Source organism: Acinonyx jubatus, chromosome A2 (assembly GCF_027475565.1).
Source record: "Acinonyx jubatus isolate Ajub_Pintada_27869175 chromosome A2, VMU_Ajub_asm_v1.0, whole genome shotgun sequence".
NCBI classification, from domain to species: domain Eukaryota; kingdom Metazoa; phylum Chordata; class Mammalia; order Carnivora; family Felidae; genus Acinonyx; species Acinonyx jubatus.
In genome coordinates, this window is record NC_069383.1 from 164,295,885 (window position 1) to 164,318,495 (window position 22,611).

Here is a 22,611-nt window from a genome sequence, read left to right on the forward strand (position 1 = left end):
GGGTGGTCAAGCCTAACGTCACTCCACAGTAAGGCAGAATTAGAGGCCGTGTGCCTCTCGCGGCACTGAGGCTCTTGCCAGGAATGGACGCTTTTTGTCACAACCGTTTTCCACACCCGTTCCACATTATTCAGAAGCAGGCCACAAATGTTACCAGTGTGTCCCTCACAAATACGTCAGCATTCCTCCTGAAAGTGACAGACTGTTTCTTTCAACATAACTACAATGCTGTGGGCGCACCTAGTAAAAACAACATTAGGAATAGTAAGGAATTTCCTCAAATTCATACAGGGCATCTGTGAAAAACCTACAGCTTACGTCATCTCCGTGAGGAAAGGCTGAAGGGCCTAGTCACCTCAACAAGACCAAGGAAAAGAAATAAAATCGTGAAGCCTGAAAGGAAGAAGTAAAACTGTCCCTACTCAGAGATGATATAATTATTTCTTACAGCAAATCCTAATAAATCTACCAATCAAGTACCAGAATCAGTAAATTTAGCAAAAGATCATGGTTAATGTATGAAAATCAAGTGTGTTCTTTCTTATGAGCAGCAGGTAACTGGAAAATAAAATTTAACACAGAATCCCATTTACAGTGGTGCCCAAAACTTAACTGCCTGAGAACAAATCTAACAAAAGGTGTCCACGACCCCACACTAAAATAACAGAGGACTGTTAGAGAAACACGGAAAGACCTAAGTAAGTAGAAAGATATACCATGTTCATGGATTGAAAGACCCAATACTGGAAAATGCAACAGCAAATCTTTCCAAACGACCTATCGATTCAATGCAATTCCTAACAAAACTATGCAAAAACCAACATGCTGATTCTAAAATTTATATGGAAATGTGGGGCACCTGGGTGGCTCAGTCGGTTACGTGTCCAACTCTTGACTTTGGCTCAGGTCATGATCTCACGGTTCGTGAGTTCGAGCCCCAGGTCGGGCTCCGTGCTGATTCTGCTTGGGATTCTGTCTCTCCCTCTCTCTCTAACCCCTCTCCCACTTACTCTCTCAAATAAATGAAAATAAACTTTAAGATAAAATGTACATGGAAATGCAAAGGAGGTAGAATAACCAAAACAATGTTTTAAAAGAAAACAAAGAGATATTATTCTACCCACTTCCAACACTTACTATACAGCTAAGTAACCAAGGTCTTCTTTGGCCAAAGGACACACATGGGGGTCAGTGAAACAGAACCAAGTCTATAAATAAACCAACTCCTCCACTGTCGACTGACTTTTGCAAAGGCGACAAGGGTATTTCATAGAGAAAGGACAGTGTCATTAACAATGGTGCTGGAACCAGTGGACATCCACATGCAAAATAATAAACTTTCAACTCATACACTGCACCACATGTAAAAATTCCCTCAAGATGGATGAAAAGATTTAAAAAGAAAACCTAAACTGTAAAACTTCTAGAAAACATACAAGAAAGCCCTTGTGAGCTCAAGAGCAAATATTTAGGCAATATTTAGGCAAATATTTCTTAAGAGGCAAAAAACACAACTTATGAAAGAAAAATGTGAACAAGTCGAACTTTTATTAAAAATTAAGCTATTGGGGTGCCTGGGTGGCTCAGTCGGTTAAGTGTCCAACTTAAGCTCAGGTCATGATCTCACAGTCCTGAGTTCGAGCCCTGCGTCGGGCTCTGTGCTGACTGCTCAGAGCCTGGAGCCTACTTCGGATTCTCTGTCTCCCTCTCTCTGCCCCCGCCCCTCACACTCTGTCTCTATCTCAAGGTGAATAAATGTTTAAAAAAATATGTTTTTTAAAAAGAATATACTCAAAATTCAATGGTGAGAAAGAAATCAGTTCTTAAAAACAGGCAAAAGGCGATGAACATTATTAGTGATTAGGAAAATGCAAATTGAAACCACAACGAGGGGCACCTGAGTGGCTCAGTTGGTCAAACATCCAACTCTTGGTTTCAGCTCAGGGCATGATCTCACGGTACGTGGGTTCAAGCCCCGCGTCAGGCTCTGTGCTGACAGTGCGGAGCCTGCTTGGGATTCTCTCTGTCCCTCTCTCTCTCTGCCCCTCCCCTGCTTGAGCTCTCTCTAAACAAACAAACAAACACTGAAACACACACACACACACACACACACACACACACACACACTAAAATACCACTACACAGCTCAAATCAGAAACCGCAAAACCAACACACAGCAACACCACATGCTGGTGCACGGGGGGGGGGGGGCTACACAGAGGTTCCTGAACTGGTGGTGTGGTGCAAAGCAGGCGGATCCCTTTGGAAAACACCTTGGCAGTTCCTCTTCGAGAAAGTTGTCATAAAACCCAGTAACCCCACTCCCGGGTATTTGCCAAAAGAACCAAAGACATGGCCACACGAGACCCCCATGTGGATGTTCACAATGGCTTTGTTCATAATCACCAGAGTCCAACAGGACCCGAAGAGTCGTCAACAAACTGCAGTCTATCCTCCGAGGGAAAACTCCTCAGAAACAAAGAGGAAACACGACCACCTGAAAATCGTGTGCTGAAAGGAGTCAGGAGAAAACAACAGCACTACTGACCAAGTCCACGTACGTAAAATTCTAGAACACGCAAAGTAACCTGCAGAGGCAGAACGCAGCTCAGGGCTGCCTGGGGACAGCGGTGGGGGGGGGACGCAGGTCAGAGGACACGAGGGAGCCCGCACAGGCGACAGAGATGCCCGCTCCCGAGGCTGCCTTGCGCATGCGTGGACACGTCCACGCCCGTCAGAACGTGTACCTTACCCGTGTGTGGCTCTTGTATGCCCACTATATTCCAAATTTTCATAATTCTCATAATCTTTCTTTAAACGTTTACTTTTGAGCGAATACGAGTGGGAGAGGGGCAGAGAGACAGGGGAACAGAGGATCAGAAGTGGGCTCCATGCTCACAGCGGTGAGCCCGACATGGAGCTCGAACTCAAGAACCACGAGATCGTGACCTCAGCGGAAGCGGGAACCTCAACCAACTGAGCCCCCCAGGCGCCCGGCAACTGCGCTTTTAAAACATACAACTACGGGAAGGACTAGAAGTGTGTGCAGGTACAGATGACACTTAGGTGGCGATGAGCTGGTCGCTGTCAGGCTGGGTGACGGGAACCTGGGTTCAGTATACCCTCTGTCTACCTCCGTTATCTCCTGGAAATTCCCCGCCGCGCAAAGGAAAATAAGAGAAAGAACACTGAAGTAACTGACCATCTTGCCAACGGACAGAACGGGTCTGCAGGGACAGCAAGGAAGAAGGTGAAGCCGTTTTGGGAGCCCGATGTGAGGCTCCTGCAGAACGGCCTCGGGAGGGGACGAGGCCACAGGGGACTGCGGACAGAGGGCTGGCTCCAAGGCCGCAGAGCCGATGCTGAGCCCCAGCACCAGGGACAAGTGACCAGCCCTACACACGAGAAACGGCTTCCAGCCCACCTGACTCAGAGCCGCTGTGTTAACCACCACACTCCCACTTCTTAACCAGCAGACTTTTTAAAAAATAACATAAATCAGGGGCGCCTGGGGGGGCTCAGTCGGTTGAGCGTCCGACTTCGGCTCAGGTCACGTCTCACAGTCTATGAGTTCGAGCCCCATGTCGGGCTCTGGGCTGACAGCTCGGAGCCTGGAGCCCGCTTCCGATTCTGTGTCTCCCTCTCTCTCTGCCCCTCCTCTGCTCGTGCTCTGTCTCTCTGTGTCTCAAAAACAAATAAACATTAAAAAAAATTTTTTTAATAACATAAATCAAACCAAGCCAACCAGTTAACGCTATTGACTGGTTTCAGGCCCACCCTACAAGATCTACACAGAGTATCTCACTTAAAACTGCAAACACTCTTGCAAGGAGGCTCGGCTTGGCCTCAGGAGCAAACCAAACGGGCTCAGGCAGCCGGAGCGCCGGGGGTTCGGTGGCCCCGCCAGGTGGCAGGGAAAGCACTCCCGTCACAGCCGGACCTCGCGTCCTGGCTTTCTCACCAGCCCCGTCCTGCCAGCAGCCTCGGCAGGTTCATGCAGACTTCACGGCTGTGGCCTGGGGGGTGGCTGTATGCTTACGGACTTTGAGGGACAACACAGCGAGAGAGGTCAAAGCCACGCACAAACAGCAACGGCCCTGCCGCAGGAGCTCAGAGAAGAACGGGGTTTCTGACCGTGGAACACGTAGACAAGAAGCGGTCCAGCCACGACAGCATTCGGGACGTCCTTCCAGACCCCAGGCCAGCACGGGAGAAAAGGCCCACGAGAAACAGAACGGCTGGCAGCCTCCCCCGGGTCCTGTCTAGGTCGCCAACCTACTGGCCCAGGAGGGCCTGGGGGCTTTTCTCCACTCGCACGCAGGACAGGCCAGCAAAAGGCCGTCCCAGGTACCGAGGGGAAAAGCAGCCGCAGGAAAGCTGAGTCAGCACCCAATCCAAGAGGGAGGAGAGGGAAACGAGGGGGGCAGGGGAGGAGGGGAGAGCCCCCGAGGGCCCTGCCGGCTCAGCATTTCCCTCCCCTTCCGCAGGAAGGCACCAAGTCTCAGAGAAGCACTGAGACCTGTTCCGGGCCACACGCGGACAACCCGGACTCCTCTGACCAAGTGGTCACTGCCTCTCAAGTCTTCCGGAGGTGCTCCCAGGAGAAGCCACGCAGGGCAAAGTGGGGTCAACCCGCAGACCAGACCATATGCCCAGAGAGCACAGGTGGGGTGGCCTGCACGGGGAGGGGGAGGGGGAGGGGGAGGGGGAGGGGGAGGGGGAGGGGGGCCCACCCTGAGACCTCACCCACCCCAGCAGGTGGCACACTCACCGGATGGTCTCGATGATTTCGTGAGCAGCATCGTGGTGTTTGTCCTGAAAGACAAAGGGACAGGTTTTACACCCTCCGGTGGTACAGGGTGTGGGGACCAGGCAGGGCCTACCAGCCCGAGCTGGACCTGTGGCACTGCCTCCCAGGCGGGCAGGGAGGAGGGACCCGCGGTGACGTCGATCCCCGACCCTTCTCTCCCCACCTCGCCCCCCACCTCTGCTGGCTCTTCACCCACAGCCCCCACGTGCTCCTACAGCCTGGAAGCCGCGGGCCTGGCTTTGAGCTGCTGAGCGTCTCCAGGCCTCTGTCTCCCCGTCTGTAAAACGGGGAAACGCGAGCACAACCACGGGGAAAGCGCATGTGGCGGTCCTCCCGCCCGAACGCAGACACCTCCCAACGCCACAGGCGATCACGCCAGGTCCCCACAATGCCTGTCACTCGGGGCGGGGCGGCGGGGGGCTCACTGTTGCTCCTTCCTCACAGAGGAGGCCAAGGGCTCGCTCCAGGCCTCTCACCGGGGTCTGGACAGCCCTGACCCCAGACCTTGACAAAAGCAGGACCAGATGCGGCGAGTGGCCTTTCTCTGGCACGCTGCTTCTCTGACAGGAGCACCGCACCTGCTGCGGCACAGAGAAGGCGTGCGCGGTGCCGAGAGGTCCGGTTCAGAGCCGCGAACCGCTGCTCTGCTCCGCGGCAGGGACCGCACCTCTCGGGCCAGGCTTTACAACAGACCCTGGGGGTGAGGGCGGTGGAGGGGGTGGGCGGGGGGCGGGTCCTAGTGCAGAGCCTCCGGCCCGGCCCGTCGCGCACTCGGTGATGGTCAAAACAACCCCAAGGACCTTGGGCCCTAACCTCAGTTTCGTGGCCACGGCTCTCTGGGGACGGACAGCATTCTCCCAGAAGGGGGCTCGCCCGCTCCACGCACACAGCCCAGTGGCTGTGGTACTTTCAGAATTGTGCGACCAGAGCACTACTGCAGAACTCGTCTCACCCCAAACAGCTACCCCGTCCCCACTATCTGCCACGGCCCATCCCCCCGGCAACCACTGACCCACTTTCTGTCTCTCAGGATGTGCCTGTTTCTGGACATTTCACGTGAATGGAATCACACGCCGTGTGGCCTTTTGCACTAAGCCTTGCTTTTTCTTTAAGGTAAAAGAACCAAGCTCGCAGCGTTCTCAATGCTACCCTCCAACGGACGAAGGGTCAAATGACAAATATCAATTGCCTGCGTATAGCGGGGTGCAAGATGGGTCACGGGCCGTCCGGCACGGGAGACCCCACGCAGGCCAGGGGTCCCCACTGAGGGGAGCCGGACCAGCAGCATGGGTGCCACCCGCTGAGTCGGAAACTCGGGGTGGGGACCGCTAACGGGAACCAGTGGCCCGGACACCTCGCGGTAAGTGTCAGAAGACAACTGGGGGGCAGGTCTGCTGGGCGCGTGAGGTCTCACGGGAACCACGGGAACTGGCAGCAAGGAGAGCCGCCCCGCGGGCCGCGGGGACGGACGGCCCAAGGCCCAGCGCCACACGCCTCCGTGTTCTGGGGAGGGCACGTGGAGCCGGCAGAAAGCCCAGGCCTCGGACACAGGAGCCCCACGCCCGCCTGCGCCACCCTCTCTGGGCCCCCGCGGGCGGGAACACAGCCCAGTGGCCCGATTCCCCAGGAGGCTGTGCAGGATGAGGAGCCGGTGACACAAGGAATCACGGCAGCTCGTCTGCCGTCTCAGCCTCGACTCCACACCTCCCGGCTCGACGGACACAGAGCTCCTCTTAGCTGAGCACGGAGGAATCTACCCTGCTACCTTCGGGGTCCCCACAAACTCCTCGCGGGCATTTCCCTGTTGTTTGGTGACACAGCATCGCGAACAAGGGGGAAGCCACGATTCCTGCTGCTCCGACCGCTTGCCCCAACCGTGCAGCGCCCGGGCCCATCGCTGAGCCGGCCCGTCCGCTCAGCCCTGGGCCCTCTAGGTCCACACCCCCCCATCCGGACGCTAGAGAGGCGTAAGGTCTGATGGCCACAGCAGCGGGAGGCGTCCACGGAGCTCGGGAGAGTAAATGGCAATGCAGGGGAGTAGGTGACACATCCAATGAGCTCAGATGGCACCAAGCCCTCTCCACCCGTGGCTGCCATTGCTCCCAAGTACCAGTCCATCCTGCAGATGGGGGCACAGGCTTCGGTGATGAGTGAGAGGGCCAATCAGAGTCCCTGCCGGGCGGCGACACACCCACCCCTACAATGACCTCGTAAACCTCCGGGGGAGGAAAAACAGGTGGGGTACATTTCATCCAAATGAAACGATTACACTTAAGGACATCAAGGAAGTGGAAAGACAAACCACAGAAAGAGAGAAAAACTTTGCAAACCATCCATCTGGAGAAGGACCTTATCTCTCACGGGCACACCTCGCTTTGCCGCCCTGTGCAGGCACGGCGTTCTCACAAACCGAAGGCGGCGCGGACCCCGTGATGAGCGCGCCCCTCGGCACCCTTTCTCCAACTTGCTCACGCGGAGTCCGTGGCACGTCTTGGCCACTCTCGCAATCCTCCAAACTTCATCACTGTGGTATTTGCCGCGGAGATCAGTGGTCAGTCTCACCGAAAGCTCAGGCGATGGTGAGCGTTTTTGCAAATCGTTTGTCCTTTAAGGTACGCACGCTGCCTTTTCTTCAGACGTCATCCCGCTGCACACTCGGTGGGCCACGGTGTGGCCTAAACCTAACTTGTATGCGCACAGGAAACCAATCTGCGTGAGTCGTTTTATGGACACGCTCGCTTTACTCTGGGGCCCGGGACCAAACCCACAGTACCCCTGACGCGTGCCTGTGTGTACAGAGAACTCGGGAGAGCTCAAAACAAAATGACAAATGAAGCCACGAAAACATATTGACACCGACACGGTTACAGAGAAAATGCTCCAGTGGCCAGACGGTGGCCAGACGAGGCTAACGAGGCCACGAAAAGATGCTCTGCCAGCTGGGCCAGGATGGGACCCGAATCAAAACCACGAGGACAGCTAGAATGGAGTGACAGGCCTGAGTGTTGGGGAGGAGGAGTAGGAACCTTCACACCTGGCTGGTGGGAAGGTCACGTGGAGCAGCCACTCTGGAAAGCGGCCCGGCAGCTCCTGTGATGTTAGAACATCCACGGGACCCAGCGAATCCACCCCCAAGTATTCGGACGCCCAAAACAACCAGCACAGCACGCGTCCAAACACCTGTGTGCAGGGGCCTGGAAGGGTTGGGAGGGTGATGGCTGATGGGGATGGAGCTTCTTTTGGGGTAATGGAAAGTTCTGGAATTCACAGTAGCGATGGTTACACGAGTCTGTGAATATGACATTCTACATGGGTCAGTTGTACGGTATGTGAATTACACCTCAAGAGAGCTGTTAACAGCAAAAACATTCACAGAAGAAATGCTCCCCACCATTAAAAGCACCCCCTGCCCCCGACCTCAGTAGGAAAACGCGGAGTTCGTAAGATTCTCACACGACGATTCTGCCCTGTTGCCGCTCAGTAACGTTTAACGAAACCCAGACACACAGTCTTGGCAAGAGCTCACCGGACTCCTGCACGGACTGACCCTGAAAAGCGGAGAAAACGCCATACTGTATCGCAAGGTCTACGAGGGCAGTTAGCCTAGAACTTTCCACCAATTCTCTCTCGGATCACACTCTAGGAAAGCCAGCTAGCTGCTAGGTCACAAGCAGCCCCACAGAGAGGCCCATGTGGGGAGGAGCTGAGCCCTCCCGCCAACGGAGGGCGTCGGCACGAAGAGCTCCTCCCACCTAGTCCAGCGTTCAGACGAGGCGGCCCTGGTGGGTCTGTGCCGACCACACCACGGTGTCTCGTGGGAGACGCTGAGCTAGAGCCACGCAGCTAAGTTGCTCCCGGACTCCTGACCCACAGAAATCATGACCTAGTAGACTGTGTTGCTTCCAGCTGCTAAATCTGGGGTAATCTGTTATGTAGCCGTAGCTAACCGATACAGACTTGGCGTTAAGGCTAACAAACCTGCCTGGGAGCACACTGCCTAGGAGAAAAACCCTAGAAATGCCCCTCACCACAGGGCCTGATTCAAGTCCTCACCACAAAGTCACGAAACGAGCTGCACACCCTTGCGAAGCCCCTGGGCGCCAGGCAGACGCAGGCACAGAGCAGCCCGAGCAGCTGCGGCACGGTGGCACATGCAGGTGCTGGGCTCACATCGCACCCCGGCCTCTGTCCTCACAGGAACCCGCCACAGCCTGCCAGCTGACTTGTCTCACACCAAATCCTGCACACGTGGGGAGGAGCCTGGAATGTGGGCTCGTCTTGTTTGTGAGAAGAGGAAATCCAGCAGAAAAAAAAAGGAGCGCCTGGGGGGCCCAGTCAGTCGAGCGTCCAACTTGGGCTCAGGTCAAGATCTCACGGTTCGTGGGTTCGAGCCCCGCGTCGGGCTCTGTGCTGACAGCTCAGACCCTGGAGCTGCTTCGGATTCTGCGTCTCCCTCTCTCTCTGCCCCTCCCCTGTTTGTGCTCTCTCTCTGTGTCTCGATAACAAATAAACATTAAAAAAAATTTTTTTTAAGCAGAAAAAAGGAAGGAAAAAAGTTGACAACTATGGCTCCAAAGATCGCAGAATGACCCTTTCAGGGACTGGCCAGCCTCCACTGGCAGCTGTGAGCTGTGTCATTTAAGAAGCACCGATTGCCATAAATGATTCAGAAAATCCAACTTCTTGGACGTGGCCTCCTCCTACTCCTCGGGCCTTCAGGGAAGATGCCAGACGCCGACCGGGAAGGGGGGACTGAGAACAGCCCCGAGGAAGCCTGGATTTAGGAGAGGCCCTTGTCTTGTTACCCAGGGACAGCCCTCCCCCATCCTCCTCCTCCGTCCCAGGAGCCCCAGAATCCCAGGTCTGTGCCCCAGGCCCGGTCTCCCTGTAGGGACCCCCAGCCTGGCGCTGGCCCACGGCAGGAACGTCAGCTTGCTGTGGCAGGGACTGACCCGCTCTCTCATCACTAAGCGCATCTGGGCGCCCAAATGAAGCAACCAGAGACGTTTTTCCACGTAACACCTGTTTGGCGAACGCTGCTACCTAGGAAAGCTGGCAACGGGCACGCACCTTCACTGGGTCCCCCGCTCTGGGGAGCGCACTCAAACGTCCATGCTAAGTACAAGCGCTCACGTCTTCGAGTGCACACCACACGGAGAGCAGTCACCACACCGAGATGACGCCATCACCCAGCTCCCCAGTCGGGTGCTGATGTGAGGCCCCAGCTTCATTCCTCCAGGCACCCTGACCCTACTGTCCTCAGCACCACCCAGCACACACCGCGGACAGAGCGCGGGTGTGGGGATCCCCCGCTGTTGTGCTCGGCCCCAGCCCAGCCTCCTCTTATGCCCTGAGGACAAAGCTAAGAACAAGCACCCCTCGAGTCTCACCGCAAGGGATCTGCACAGGGGCGTCTGATGCCCTCCCCCCTCACCGCCTCGACTCGTTCACTCTGCGCGTCCGCACGGCTGGCGGGGGCTCTGTGCTCAGGGCGCGGAGGCAAGGGAAGACCAAGAGGGGGACAAAATGACACGGGGAGCCCGCGGTGGACTCTCTGCGGACGTACTACTGCGACGAACCCACCCGCCAACTCCACTCTCCCGATCCCCATTTCCGACAAGAATGTCGCCCAAGGAGCACCGTCCGCTCCCATCAGGGATCACGGTAGGAGGGCAGACCCCGAGAGGTCCTGGGAGGCACCAGAACCCCCCGGAGGGCTCGTCAAGTACAGATGAGGCCCACCCACAACGTTTCAGAGTCAGGGGTCTGGGGTCTGCATCTCTAACAAGTTCCCAGATGATGCCGAGGCTGCTGGCTGGGGGACCCACTCTGCGAACCGCAGCCGTAAGGTCACAGAAGGCTACACTCACGCACGCCGTGACGTGGGAATTGCCGTGGACAGGAAGGCGGCGTGTGGACAGAGTTCCCAGAGTGGAGAACAAGAATGAAGGTGGGTGACGGGACACGGCCCAGCTTGGCCGGCAGATGTCTGCCGGAGGGTGAGAAAGGACACGGCAAAATCAACAGGCGTCCCGAAAACTCAGTCCGGGAGGAGGCCAGCGGGGCAGAGAGCACAGGGCCCGGGGGGCCCGGCGGGCCCGGCTGGGGCGCTCAGCCTCATCCATCCGCCTATACGCCTGCGCACCTGGGGGCCGGGGCTGCGAGCGGTGGCGAGGACGGCGGGCCAGCGCGACGCGGCACGTGCGGGGCCCGAGCACCAAGAAGGGGAAGGCTGTCACGTGGAAACGCGTGAATTCACGCAGCAGCGGCAGCAGAGAATCCTAGCAGCCGGGTCCACCATCAGCCCCACACGTCCGCACGCCCCCGGCAAGGGGACAGCAGGGTGGCAACAACAGGTGCCCTCGCTGCAGACTCCAGGAGGGCGGTGGAAGCCAGCCCCGCCAACCATACCTGAGGAGAGGACAGCCCACAGCTGAGGTCTGCACGAGGGTCACAGGCCTCCTAAGAACAGAGCGCCGGGCCAAGCCAGGGCCATCGCAGGCAGGGGAGCCAGGCGTGGCCTAGTGAGCTGGGTCTCCAGCCAGCAGACTTCAAAGGGTAAGAAGCCAAATTAGGGGCGCCTGGGTGGCTCAGTCGGTTAAGCGCCTGACTTCTGCTCAGGTCACGGTCTCACGGTCGGTGAGTTCGCATCCCGCGTCAGGCTTTCTGCTGTCAGCACAGAGCCCAGTTTCAGTCCTCTGTCCCTTTCTCTCTCTGCCCTCCCCTATGCGTGCGCGCACGCTCTCTCTCTTTCCCTCTCTCTCAAAAGTAAATAAATGTTATAAAAAATAAAAAAAAAGACGACGACCGCAAACAAAGACACCAACGCGGAAGCACTCTCAGGGCCGCTGGAGGGGCCAGGTGGAAAGACAGAGAGACTGTAAGGAGCAGAACGTTTGTGTCCCCAAATCCCCATGTTAGGGCCCCGACCCCAGCAGAATGGTCAGGAGACAGGGACTTTGGGAGGTGAGGAGGGTCAGGTGAGGTCATGAGGGACTGTGGGAGGGACGGTGGATGGGACGGTGGATGGGACCCGCCCCCACCCCCCATGGGATTAGTGCCCTTGTTAAGAGGACGAAGGGACTGGAGTGCTCTGTGTCATGTGACGACAGGGCGAGACGGTGGGGCTGCCGGCCAGAAGTGGGCCTTCCCCAGGCACCAATGCCGCCAGCCGTCATCTTGGCCATGAAAGGCCCCCCACACCCCCCTCCCGCCACAGGGTTCTATTACTACAGTCCAAGCAAACTAAGACAGAGACCCCCAGGGCACACACAGTAAACAGCCAGTGTTCACAGGGTGACTCGGGGGGAAGAGAGGAGACAAGGAGCAGCCCAGGAGGAGCAGGCCTCCGACCGAAGGCAGGGAGAAGGACACAGGTGGGAACGTGGAAGTCCAACCAAGAGTGCCGGCCGGGAGCGCGGAGTTCCCGCGGCAGCAGCACACAGAGCCAGACGTGGCCGCGGACAGCAGCTACTGACGGAATGAGCTTCTGCAGCGGGACCAGGGACCCTGGGGCGGGCGGGGCAGCCCAGCTCTGAAACCAGGTGCAGAGCACCCCGAGCCACCCGCCCACGCCCCGCAGAAAGACGGCCACAGCCAGGAGGGCGGTCCCCTCCACCCCCGAGGACCCGTGTGGAGACAGCCCCGGCCCCGTAGCAATGAAGAGGGCTGCATGGGTTTAAGATCCGGGTTTACAGCACCGCACCTCAGCACCGGTCCCCCGCTCCACAGGGCTCTGAAAAGAACCGGGCTCCTTGGAGGGAGGGCTGATTCCAGGGCCAGCGCAGAGAACACACAGGTGAGCCCGAACATCTGGCACAGCAGGCAGCCAAGACGTGGCCCAAAAAGGGGCACAGGCATGCCAAGGGCCCGGGACAAAGCCCGGTGGCCGGTTCTGGAACACGAGTGACAGGGTACTGGCTCACAGACCAGACAGACTGGACTGTGGCCCGGAGACGGCATACACACCCAGGAGCCACACGGAGGCTCAAAGTGCAGAAGCAGGACGCGTGCAGGACCCAAAGCGGATGCAGGAGCAGCCGAAGGGCGGGGGGGGGGGGGGGGGGGCGGGGCGCAAAAGCCCCACCACACCAGTGCTGCAGGCCAGGCCCCCCTCAGGCCAGAAAGCCCATGGGCCGACTCGAGGACCAGGGTCCCCAACAGTCTCGAAGCGCCCGTCGCAGGGGGAGGGGGAAAGTGGCAGCAATGTGCCGGTGGGACACCCGCCGAGAACACACAACCACTTCCGACCCCACACGAGAGCCCCTCTGTAAGGACGGGCCGTTCTCTGCAGGGCACACAAGGCGTGCAGGTCGGGACGGGTGCGGCCTTTCCTTGGACGTGAGGAGCAGCGGCAGGTTCGAGCTGAGGACACACGACACCTGAACACAAAGGGGACCCTGAGCTGGGCCTGAGCAGACAGGGACACGGGAGGTGAAGTCACTGGTCTCCTCAGCGCCGGCCCTGCTCTGATCCCGGTGTCACGGGAGCTGAGTGAGGCGCAAAGGAACCCTGTTCTGTTTGTGCAACGTGCTTTCAAGTTCAAAATCTCTTCCAAGGAAAACGGACAAAGTTGCACAGGGAGGTCGGACCCAGAAGCTCCCGCTGCAGTGCAGCTGGGCCCCTCCCTCAGCCCGCCCTCCCCGGGAGGCCCCCCCCCATCCGCCTGAGGGAGACACCGCCGGCCGCCTGTGGACTTGGCAGGAGCGGCACCAAGACACTCATGGCACACCTGGGGCTCCATCCGGCAGGCCCAGAGAAAGCACGCGGCTCCTGATCCTGAGGCTGTGAGTCCCAGACCCACGGTGAGTGCAGAGGTCACTCAGAGAGAAAATCTTGGGGGCGCTTGGGCGGCTCTGTCGCTTAAGTGTAAGACTTCGGCCCAGCTCATGATCTCACGGTTCGCGAGTTCGAGCCCCGCATCAGGCTCTGTGCCAGCAGCTCGGAGCCTGGAGCCTGCTTGGGATTCTGTGTCTCCCTCTCTCTGCCCCTCCCCCACTCACGCTCTCTCGCACGCGCATTCTCTCTCTCTCTTTCTCTCTCAAAAATAAATGCAAACATTAAAAAGTTTTTTTTAATCTTTAAAAAAAATATAGCATACTTGAAATCTTTTGCACATGTTAATGATTCCATGAACTTCACGGTACCTTTCCCCAGCTAAAATTCTATATTCCTCAACACAAAAATAAGAAAAACATGTAACATAACACTCACATTAAGGAACATATCACAGTCTGAATCTGTTTAAACATCTTAAAACTCAGTGTGGACAATTTGCTATTTTAATAGTCACCTTAAATTTTATCCAGAAGCTTCCCTTTGACAGGCCCATCCACTTGAGCAGAGAAGGTCCTGTGACAAAATGAATGCTCATTCTTGACCACTTTATTTTCTTAATACTTTTTATTTATTTAAAAAAAATTTTTTAACTTTTATTCATCTTTGAAAGACAGAGCGTGAGCAGGGCAGGGGCAGAGAGAGAGGGAGACACAGAATCCGAAGCAGGCTCCAGGCTCCGAGCTGTCGGCACAGAGCCCGACATGGGGATTGAACTCGTGAACCGCGAGCTCACGACCCCGGCCGAAGTCGGAGGCTCAACCGACTGAGCCCCCCAGGTGCCCCCTTGACACTTTAAAACAAAGAGCACCACTTCAGTCTGAGCTCCTGCTTAAGATCACCGGACAGGAGCAAAAGCAATTAACTTGTGGTTTGTCCTCCCGATGACCAATTCAAGAATCACAAAAGCACTTTTACCAGCTCAGAGTAAGAGGAACTCAAAACGAGAGTCCACATCTACAGATAAGAGCAAAGACAACGGGAACACGGCTGGGGTAGGAGAGTATTAGCCAACCCTGGAGATCAGCCAGGAGAGGGTTAGGACTCAGAGCAGCAGAAGACCCTGGGAGCCCCGTCACCCACCCTCCGGAGGCGGGGGGCAGCTACTGGTGAGGCTCCGGGAGGGGAGCAAGGGGCGGGTCTCTGGCTCACGCTTATCGTCAGGCCAAAGTGCAGAGTGGGGCAGGGGACCAGGGCAGGCTGCCTCGGGCCTGGGCAAAGACAGCCAATCAGGCCGGCGAGGGCACCCCTGTTCAAACGTGGTCAGCCGTCCGCACTGAACCAAGCACGGAGCCCTCCTGCTGGAAGGCCTGCAGTCAGGAAGGACAGGACCTGGGTGGGGGGGGGGGGGGGGGGCATGTCGGCGCGGCTCCCTGGTCTGTGAACTGGAGCCTGTGCTGGAAAGCCCTCCTCCTAGTCACGCCGGTCCTTCTCCTCTGCCCTCAACTGGCTGGGTCTTCAGACACCACACGCCCACACAGAGAGCTGCGCAGGGAAGGCAGCCCCGCGGCTCACAGCCCTGGCGTCTACGCAGCAACGGAGACCGCTGGGGCTCTGGGCCTGCCGTACGTCCGTGGCGGGAGGCGGCGCGGGGAGAGAAACGTCTGTTCTGAAAGAGCCACACGGTGACTATGGCCACACGGGGGCACCCGCGTGGGGAGTGCCAGATCTGGAGCCGAGTGAGGGGACGAGCCACTACCCCGCGGGGAAGCACAGCACCCGCCGAGAGCGGCCAATGCACCTCCAGGAGCTGCGCGAAACGTCAAGACTGCTTGTCACGGCTTTGGAGCTTCGCTAGTTTTACAGACTAAACTTAACGTGGCCCCCGGAGTAACGTCACGCTGCAAAAGGGGCCAGAATGGGGGCAGCTGATGCTGCTCAGGTAACTTCCCTCCAGGGAGGAGGGTGCTGGGCCAGGCGCTCTCAGGGAAGGCCTCTGCTCTGAGACTCACAGGGAGGGACGGCGCGGCCCCCTGCCACCACCTCCACCGCACCCCCTTCCCGGCGCCAGCGCTGACCTGTACAGGCCTTGCGACGGACGAGGGTGCTCAGAGGCCAGGGCCGCGTCCAAAAGCACCCTGCCCACCACCCCGGCAGCCCCAGCTCCAGGGGGCAAGGGAGTCCCACCGGACACCCTCCCAACAGTGTGCCAGGCCTGCTGCGTGGCCCTCAGCAAACCATCATGAAGAGCGGCTCCGGTGGACGAGTTCACATTTGAGCCCCTCGCGTCTCCGTGGGAAGAAGAGCCACAGGGGTGCCACGAGGCCTGAGTCCAGCTGGAGGAGAGAAGGGTGAAAAACCCGGAGGGCGTGAGGAGAGCTCGAGGGGTCCCAGGAGCCGAGCACGGCATCAGGGACGCCCACCCTACTGAGCAAGCAGGCCAGAGGGCCGGGCCGGGCCCATCACAGCTTACCCCTGAGCAAACTCAGTCCCATACAGCCCCGCACGCCGTGCTCTGCGGACCCCAATGACCAGGGGGTCCAGAGGAAGGAGCCCCCACAAGGCAGGGGCGTCTAGAGCTATGCCATCCCAGCAGCAGCCGCTGGCCACCTGGTGCCGCAAGATTCCATGACCTGGTCCATCCACGTAGGGGAACGTCCCTCGGCCGCGAGCAGGAGCGAGGAGCCCACACCCGCTGCCCGACGGACGAACCCAGAACATACGACGGGTCCACTGCGCACACGCACATCCACAGATGAGCGTGTCCGCCGTGCACGTGCACGTCTGTCGGCCGCAAGCAGGAACAAGGTGCCCACACCCGCCGCCCCGCGGCCGGACCCTGAACACACAACGCTAAGGGAGAGAACCAGAAACAAGAGGCCACGCGGGGTGTGAGTCCACATTTGTGAAACGTCCAGAACAGGCTCATCCATGAACAGGAAGGGGGTTCATGGGTGTCAGGAGCTGGGGGGGTGAGGGGGGGGGTGCTGGGGGGGGTGGCTGTTGTGGGCGAAGGTTTCCTTTTGGGGTGATGGAATGTTCTGGAATTAGAGGTGGTAACTGTACCACCCCGTGAATGGACTAAAATCCGTGGGATGGTACTTTAGATGGACAGATGGTACAGTGTGTGCGTTATATTGCAATAAAGCTGTTACTGATGAACAAAAACCACAAGACCCAGCACTGCCCCTGAACCCCACCCCCCCACCCCCAACTGTCATCCTGGTCCCTCCTGTGTCCCTCCCCATCCAGCCTGGCCTCCTGTGCCCGCCCCTTCATGGGAGAGCAGATCCACCCACAGTGAGCCACAGGCAGACCAGGGAAACAGAACCCTGCGAACCACTTTAAACACGTCCCTGCAAAACAGCCATCCAGAGCAGCCTGAGCCCTCGGGAGCTCCTGTAGTCCCGCAGGTCACAGCCCCCCCCACCGCCCCAGCCCCACCACAAAGCCCCGGAAGCCCTGTTCCCCAACTCCTAAAAAGAAGCTTCGGGTTTTTAAATGATAGAAGTGAACGTCCACGAACGCTCACCCCCACTTGCACCTGGAGTGAATTTCATGCTCTCTGCGCACTAGCCCACGCACCCCCGTGACTAACTGAAGGGAATTCAGGCTGAAGCCTCTCCAGAAATGAGGAAACTGAGGCTTAGGGAGACTGCACGATAAAGGCCAGAGCCCCTGACCTCCCGACTCCCGCTAGCAGCACCCCGGGTGCTGTGCACCAGAAGAGGGGCTGGTCCAACGCAGGGGAGAGGGCCCGCGAGGTGCCCAGGGGATGCAGGTAGGGGAGAAGAGAGAATCCGGTCCGGGAGAAGAGCACGGGGCAGAGGAACAGCAAGGGGCGTGCAGGGAACTGAGGGGCGCACCAGAGCCACACGGGGGCTGCAGAGTGGCAGACGCACCCCGGCACCCCCCAAAATGCGGCAGGTCCTCGGCAAACAGAATCGATGCCGTGGGCCGGCGCTAGCGGGAGACACGCTGTGGAATTGGTAGGGACAGTTCGAGGGGACAGAGAAGGCAAGGGAGAGGCTTCTGGAAGTACAACCCTGAGAAAAAGGAAGCAGGAATGTTATTTCCACAGCTGGGGAGACGAAGACACAATTGCAGGAGCATCAGGCAGAGGAAGAAGTTTCCCAGGAGAGAGGCATGGGGCCCAGGACCCGCTCACTCCCAGCTGCAGACCGGTGGCACCCCGCAGGTCCCGGCATTCAAAAGAGGACCCTGGGCGCCTGGGTGGCTCAGTCAGTTGAGCGCCTGACTCTTGGTTGCAGCTCAGGTCGCGATCCCAGGGTCGTGGAATCGAGCCCCACATACCGGGCTCTGTGCTGCACTGAGCCTGTTTAAGATTCTCTCTCTCCCTCTGCCTCTCTCCCCCACTCACTCACTAAAAAAAAAAGAAAAAACTCCTAAAGAAAAGAGGACCCCAAAACGCTTTGTATCTGGATCGTACCAATCTCAACGATACGATCGTTCTCCTCACTGGTTGTAAGATGCCACCACTGGGGGAAGCTGGGCTTAAGAACGTGGAACGTCTCTGTTATTTCTTATGGCTTCCAGTGAATCCACGATTATCTCGAAATTAAAAGTTTAAGAACAGAGGCGCCTGGGTGGCTTGGTCGGTTGAGTGTCCGACTTCGGCTCAGGTCACGATCTCACAGTTTGAGGGCTCGAGCCCCGTGTTGGGCTCTGTGCGGACAGCTCAGAGCCTGGAGCCCGCTTCGGATCCTGTGTCTCCCTCTCTGCTCCTCCCCTGTTCATGCTCTGTCTCAAAAATAAACATTAAATTAAATTAAGTTAAATTAAATTAAAAATTAAAAAATGAAACTTTAAGGACAAAAAGGACAGAGTTCCCAGAGGGAGGGCAGAGTGGGCAGGCAGGTCCCCTGAAGCTCTGCCACCGCCTCCCTGGAGAACCCCTGAAGTTCCCAGCTCCCTCTGGCTCCCACCCATCGGGAACAGAGCACCAGCAGGCATTTGGACCTCAGGGACCACATAGGAGATTCAGCCCTTTCCGATTATCCCTCCCCCCCTTTAAAGCGGCTACTCCACCCACACGAAGTTATCTAAGGGTTAATCTGCCTTCCACCTGAGCGTGGATTAGGCAAAAGGCTCACACCAGCGAGGTCAGTGTCAGAAAATATTTTCTGAGTCACAGGGAAGGATGGCTCACTCTGCCCGCCCACTTCAGCTACTACTCACAGCCCAGCTGAAAGGGCATGACTGCTGGAGGGCATTCGTCAGAGAAGTCGTGGGCTCCCGGGGAGGAAGCTGAAGGCGGGGACAGTCACGCTGGGGCCGCTCCCCCGCCCACAGGCTTAATAAGTCAAGGAGGGGAGGGCCACTCCACACCCTGCCACCAGGCAACCAAAAATACCACAAACTCCCCTCCGGTGGAGACCTGGTTTTCCCACCAAAAGCAGGGCCACCGTGAGCAGCAGGCAGGTATCCCAGAACTCTGAGTCACGGAAGGAACAAAACTCAGCCTGCCCCCTCCCCCTTGTCAATTTCCCCAAAAACCCGTTTCTGAGACTGGACATTCCCAGTGTGGGTGGCTGTGGCTGTTGACACTTCCTCCTCCAGATGCCCGGCCACCGCCTCCGGGAAGCGACCCACACCTCCCCCCAGGGTGAAACCAGCAGCCCTGCCCTCTAGCACTAAGTCGGACCATAAGTGCACTTCTGTGCGTATGAGTCACCTACCTCCCTGCGTTTGTAGGTTTCTGGAGCAGAACGCTGCCCAGTGCCCTCTGCGTCCCCAGCAGGTGCTTGCAGAACGGGTAAATCAGTGAACAAATAAGCCCCGTCATCTCACACATGCGGTCAGATGAGTAACGTGACCTTCTGGAAAGTTAACTCACCAACCGGTCCATTTTCCTAACATTCATCACCGAGCTGTCACAGAGTACGAACCCTTCCAAAGGTACCGCCTCCCTCTTCCCATGAGAAAGCACAATCCCTCGGTAGGGGTGCGGAAAGGCCGCAGGCATCACTACAACGCGGTGACAAGCGAGCGGCTGCGGGCCACTGCAGGATTTCACTGGGCCCTCCTGCCCGCTGGCCCGGCAGTGGCACAACTATGCCAGGAATGGGCCTGCTCACGTCAGGCAGAGCGCCGGGCCAGGCGGGCAGCACAACCCTGTCCCCTGCCAAACGAGGTCGAGGCCAGTGAGGGAAAGAGGCTCTGCAGTTCAGAACCACCCACCACTGGGAAGCCAGGTCCTGCCAGGCCCAACACAGAAGGGCCTATTTACAGCAGGTACGAATCGCTGTGGCCTTGCTCCGCTCCAAATAAAAGACAGCGCTGGGGACATCGTGACTGTCTCCGGATCAGCTTTCACTATAGCGTCAAACGCCTGGAGAGTGGCCCGCAGGGAGTTTCCTCACTCTACCAATACTCAACAACACCCATCTGTAAGATGTTCGAGTGTCAAACACAGCAGAGTGCCCCCCCCCCCACTCCCCAATACTTCCCAAGGGGAAAACTCAACTTCAGGTAGAAACCTGCCCCCACACGTTCACAGCAGCTTTATTCGTAACCACCCCTGCCACCAGGAAACATCCCCCGCGGCCTGGCACCCGCCTGCCAAGGGGGAAAGGAAAACACGGAATACGACATGGCAAGAAAAAGGCGTGACTTCGGATACCCACAGCAACGTGGATTAAGTCTCAGAAATGCTCGGCTGAGAGAAAGCGGCCAGAATCCACTTATCTAACTTCCTGGAAAAGGCAAAACTGCAGGGAGAGAGAGGAGATTAGTGACGGCCAGGAGGAAAGGGGCGAGTTGGCAGCGAAGGAGCAGCAGAAGGGAAGGCCGAGGGGCGAGGGATCCGTCAAAACCCCCAGAGCTGCGCTGTGCTAAAGAGAGCGGCCGTAGTACGTGGGAGCCACCGCGGGTAAAAACCAGTTCCGTTTCAAAGAACGCGCTGGCCAACCAACTGGTGCATGCCGAGCGCTGTCACAAGGGCCGAGAGAGGCGGAGGCCCGTGCGACGGTTGGAGTTTTGAAGGTTCTCCCCGCTCGCGCGTCGTCACCTTGGACGTCTCCCCGCCCTGCCCCACTGCTCGGGCCGCCGGCCCGGACGGACGGACGGACACACACACACACACACAGACGGGCGCTGCCAGCCGGAAAAGCCGGAGCCCGGGCTCGACCCCGCCTCCGGCCGCAGGATAAGCAAAAATAGAAAGCTCCGGAGCGCGCGCGGCGGGCTGGCAACCGCGAAACCCTACGACCGCGGAGCACCCGGGGCCGGGAGCCAACACCCGCTCCCGGGCGGTCCCAGCGCTCCGACCCCGCCCCTGGCCGCGACGTTTCCAAAAACTGACACACACGGAGCGCGCGTGAGGGGCGGGGCGCGCGGGCTTCCCCGCCGGGTCCCCCGGAGGCCCTGTCTCCCCGCGAGGCGTTCGCGCCAAAGGGCGCCCCCACGCCGCCCGCCCGGGGGGCCCGCCGCGCCCCCCCGCCCAACGGCACACTGCCCGGCCCGGGCCGCCCCGGGGCCGCGGACACCGCGCCACGCCGCCCACCCCGCGCCCCGGCGCCCCGCGGCCGCCTTGGTAAATTTCCGCTCGGCCTGTCATCTTCTAAGGGTCACTCGGCACCGGGGGACAGCGTGTCTCGTGCCCCAGGTCCGGCCGGCCCACCCACCTGGGACCGGGGAGCCGGGACGTCCCGTTTGCAAGGGTCCGGCCAGCCCACCCACTCGAGAGCAGGGGGGCTAGAAAACCCGGCGCGGAGGGAAGACAGGGCATCCCCCAAACGGAACAGCCGGGCACACTGACAGCGCAAAAAATAAACTACCCCAAACAGAAGGAAACCCCGGTGTCAGCGCACACACCGCGGCACGGCCGGCTCGCCCGCCGGCCCGGACCCCCCACCCCCACCCCGCCGCGGGCACCGGCAACGGCAGCCCCGCGCCCCGCCGCCCGGCCCCGCAAACGGCCACGGACCCGCAGGGGGGTCCGCGGGACCCCGGCGGCACCGTCGGCGGGCGGGCGCGGCGCGCCGCGGGGACCCGGGGCCGGGGGGCTGGGGGACGCGGGGGCAGTACTCACGTAGACCGGCAGCGGCCACGGGTAGACGGCGGGCTCGGCCCCTACGGGCGACTTGAGCCTCAGCTCCAGCTTCTCCCCCATGTCGGCGCGCGCGGCCGCCGCACCATGCTAGTCGGGCGGTTGGGGGAGGGGCGCGGCGCCGCCGGCGGGGGCGGGGCGGCGGGCGGAGGAGGGCGGGAGGGCGGGAGGCTGAGGGGAGGGGGGGGCCCGGCCTGGGCCTCGGCCGCCGCCGCCGCCGCCGCCGCCGCCGCGCTCCCCGTCCGGCCCCCGGCTCCTCTTTGTGGTCACAGGCCCGGGGCCTCCAGCGCCGCCGCCATCTTGGGCCGGCGTGAAGCGAGCACAATGAGCCGGGGGCCGGGCCGAACCATTCGCCGCGCGCGCGCGGGGGGGGCCCGGCGCGAGGAGGCGGCGCGCGCCCGCTGCCCCGCCCGCCGCGCCGCGCGCGGCCCCCCCGCAGCCCCGCCCCGTGGGCTCGCCCGCACGCACGCACGCACGCACGTCCTCGGCTGCCCTCGGCTACCCACGCCAGCCCGACGCGGGGACCCGGGGAGACCCCGCGCGTGTGGGATGACAGGTTCGAGCCCCGCCCCTGGAGGAATGGGGCCCGCCCCCCGCGCCGGCAGTAAAGCCGTAATTCCTGGTTAAGTAGGAGGGTCGGCCTCCGGGCCGCCGCCGCCGCCGCCGCTCGCCGCTCGGAGTACCCGACTCGCCCAGCAAGAATGCAGCTTGTTGAGTACCCGCTGGGCGCCGGGCCTGGACACTCGTTAGTGACCAGGGGGAAATGCCCTGCCCGCAGGGAGCTGCGCTTTCCGAGAGGATCACCCAAGAGCGTGCCTAATCTCCTGCGTCCACTACAGTACTCCACATGCGGCCAGGAGCTACTTTTCAAATCGGTGGACTTTAGGTAAAGGACGTGGTTACCCGCCATGGCGTGGGTGGGCCCCGTCCAATCAGGTGAAGGTCTTTAGGAGGA

The 22,611-nt window shown here is 59.4% G+C and overlaps 1 protein-coding gene across 5 annotated transcripts in view; it reads right to left on the reverse strand.

Moving 5' to 3' along the window:
• The window catches only part of DOT1L (DOT1 like histone lysine methyltransferase), a 64,060-nt gene extending 42,247 nt beyond the window's left edge, over window positions 1-21,813 (reverse strand). For 2 of the 5 annotated variants that reach the window (XM_053220177.1, XM_053220176.1), the window contains exons 1-2: window positions 21,639-21,812; window positions 4,772-4,815 (exon numbers count right to left, since the gene is read on the reverse strand). In XM_053220177.1, the coding sequence (XP_053076152.1) occupies window positions 4,772-4,815; window positions 21,639-21,719 (125 nt within the window). In that variant the 5' untranslated portion in view covers window positions 21,720-21,812. Of the gene's footprint in view, window positions 1-4,771; window positions 4,816-21,638 lie in introns of all 5 variants that reach the window. The other 3 variants (XR_008297369.1, XM_053220178.1, XM_027049120.2) reach the window with 3 other exon arrangements.
• Window positions 21,814-22,611: the final 798 nt, after the last annotated feature.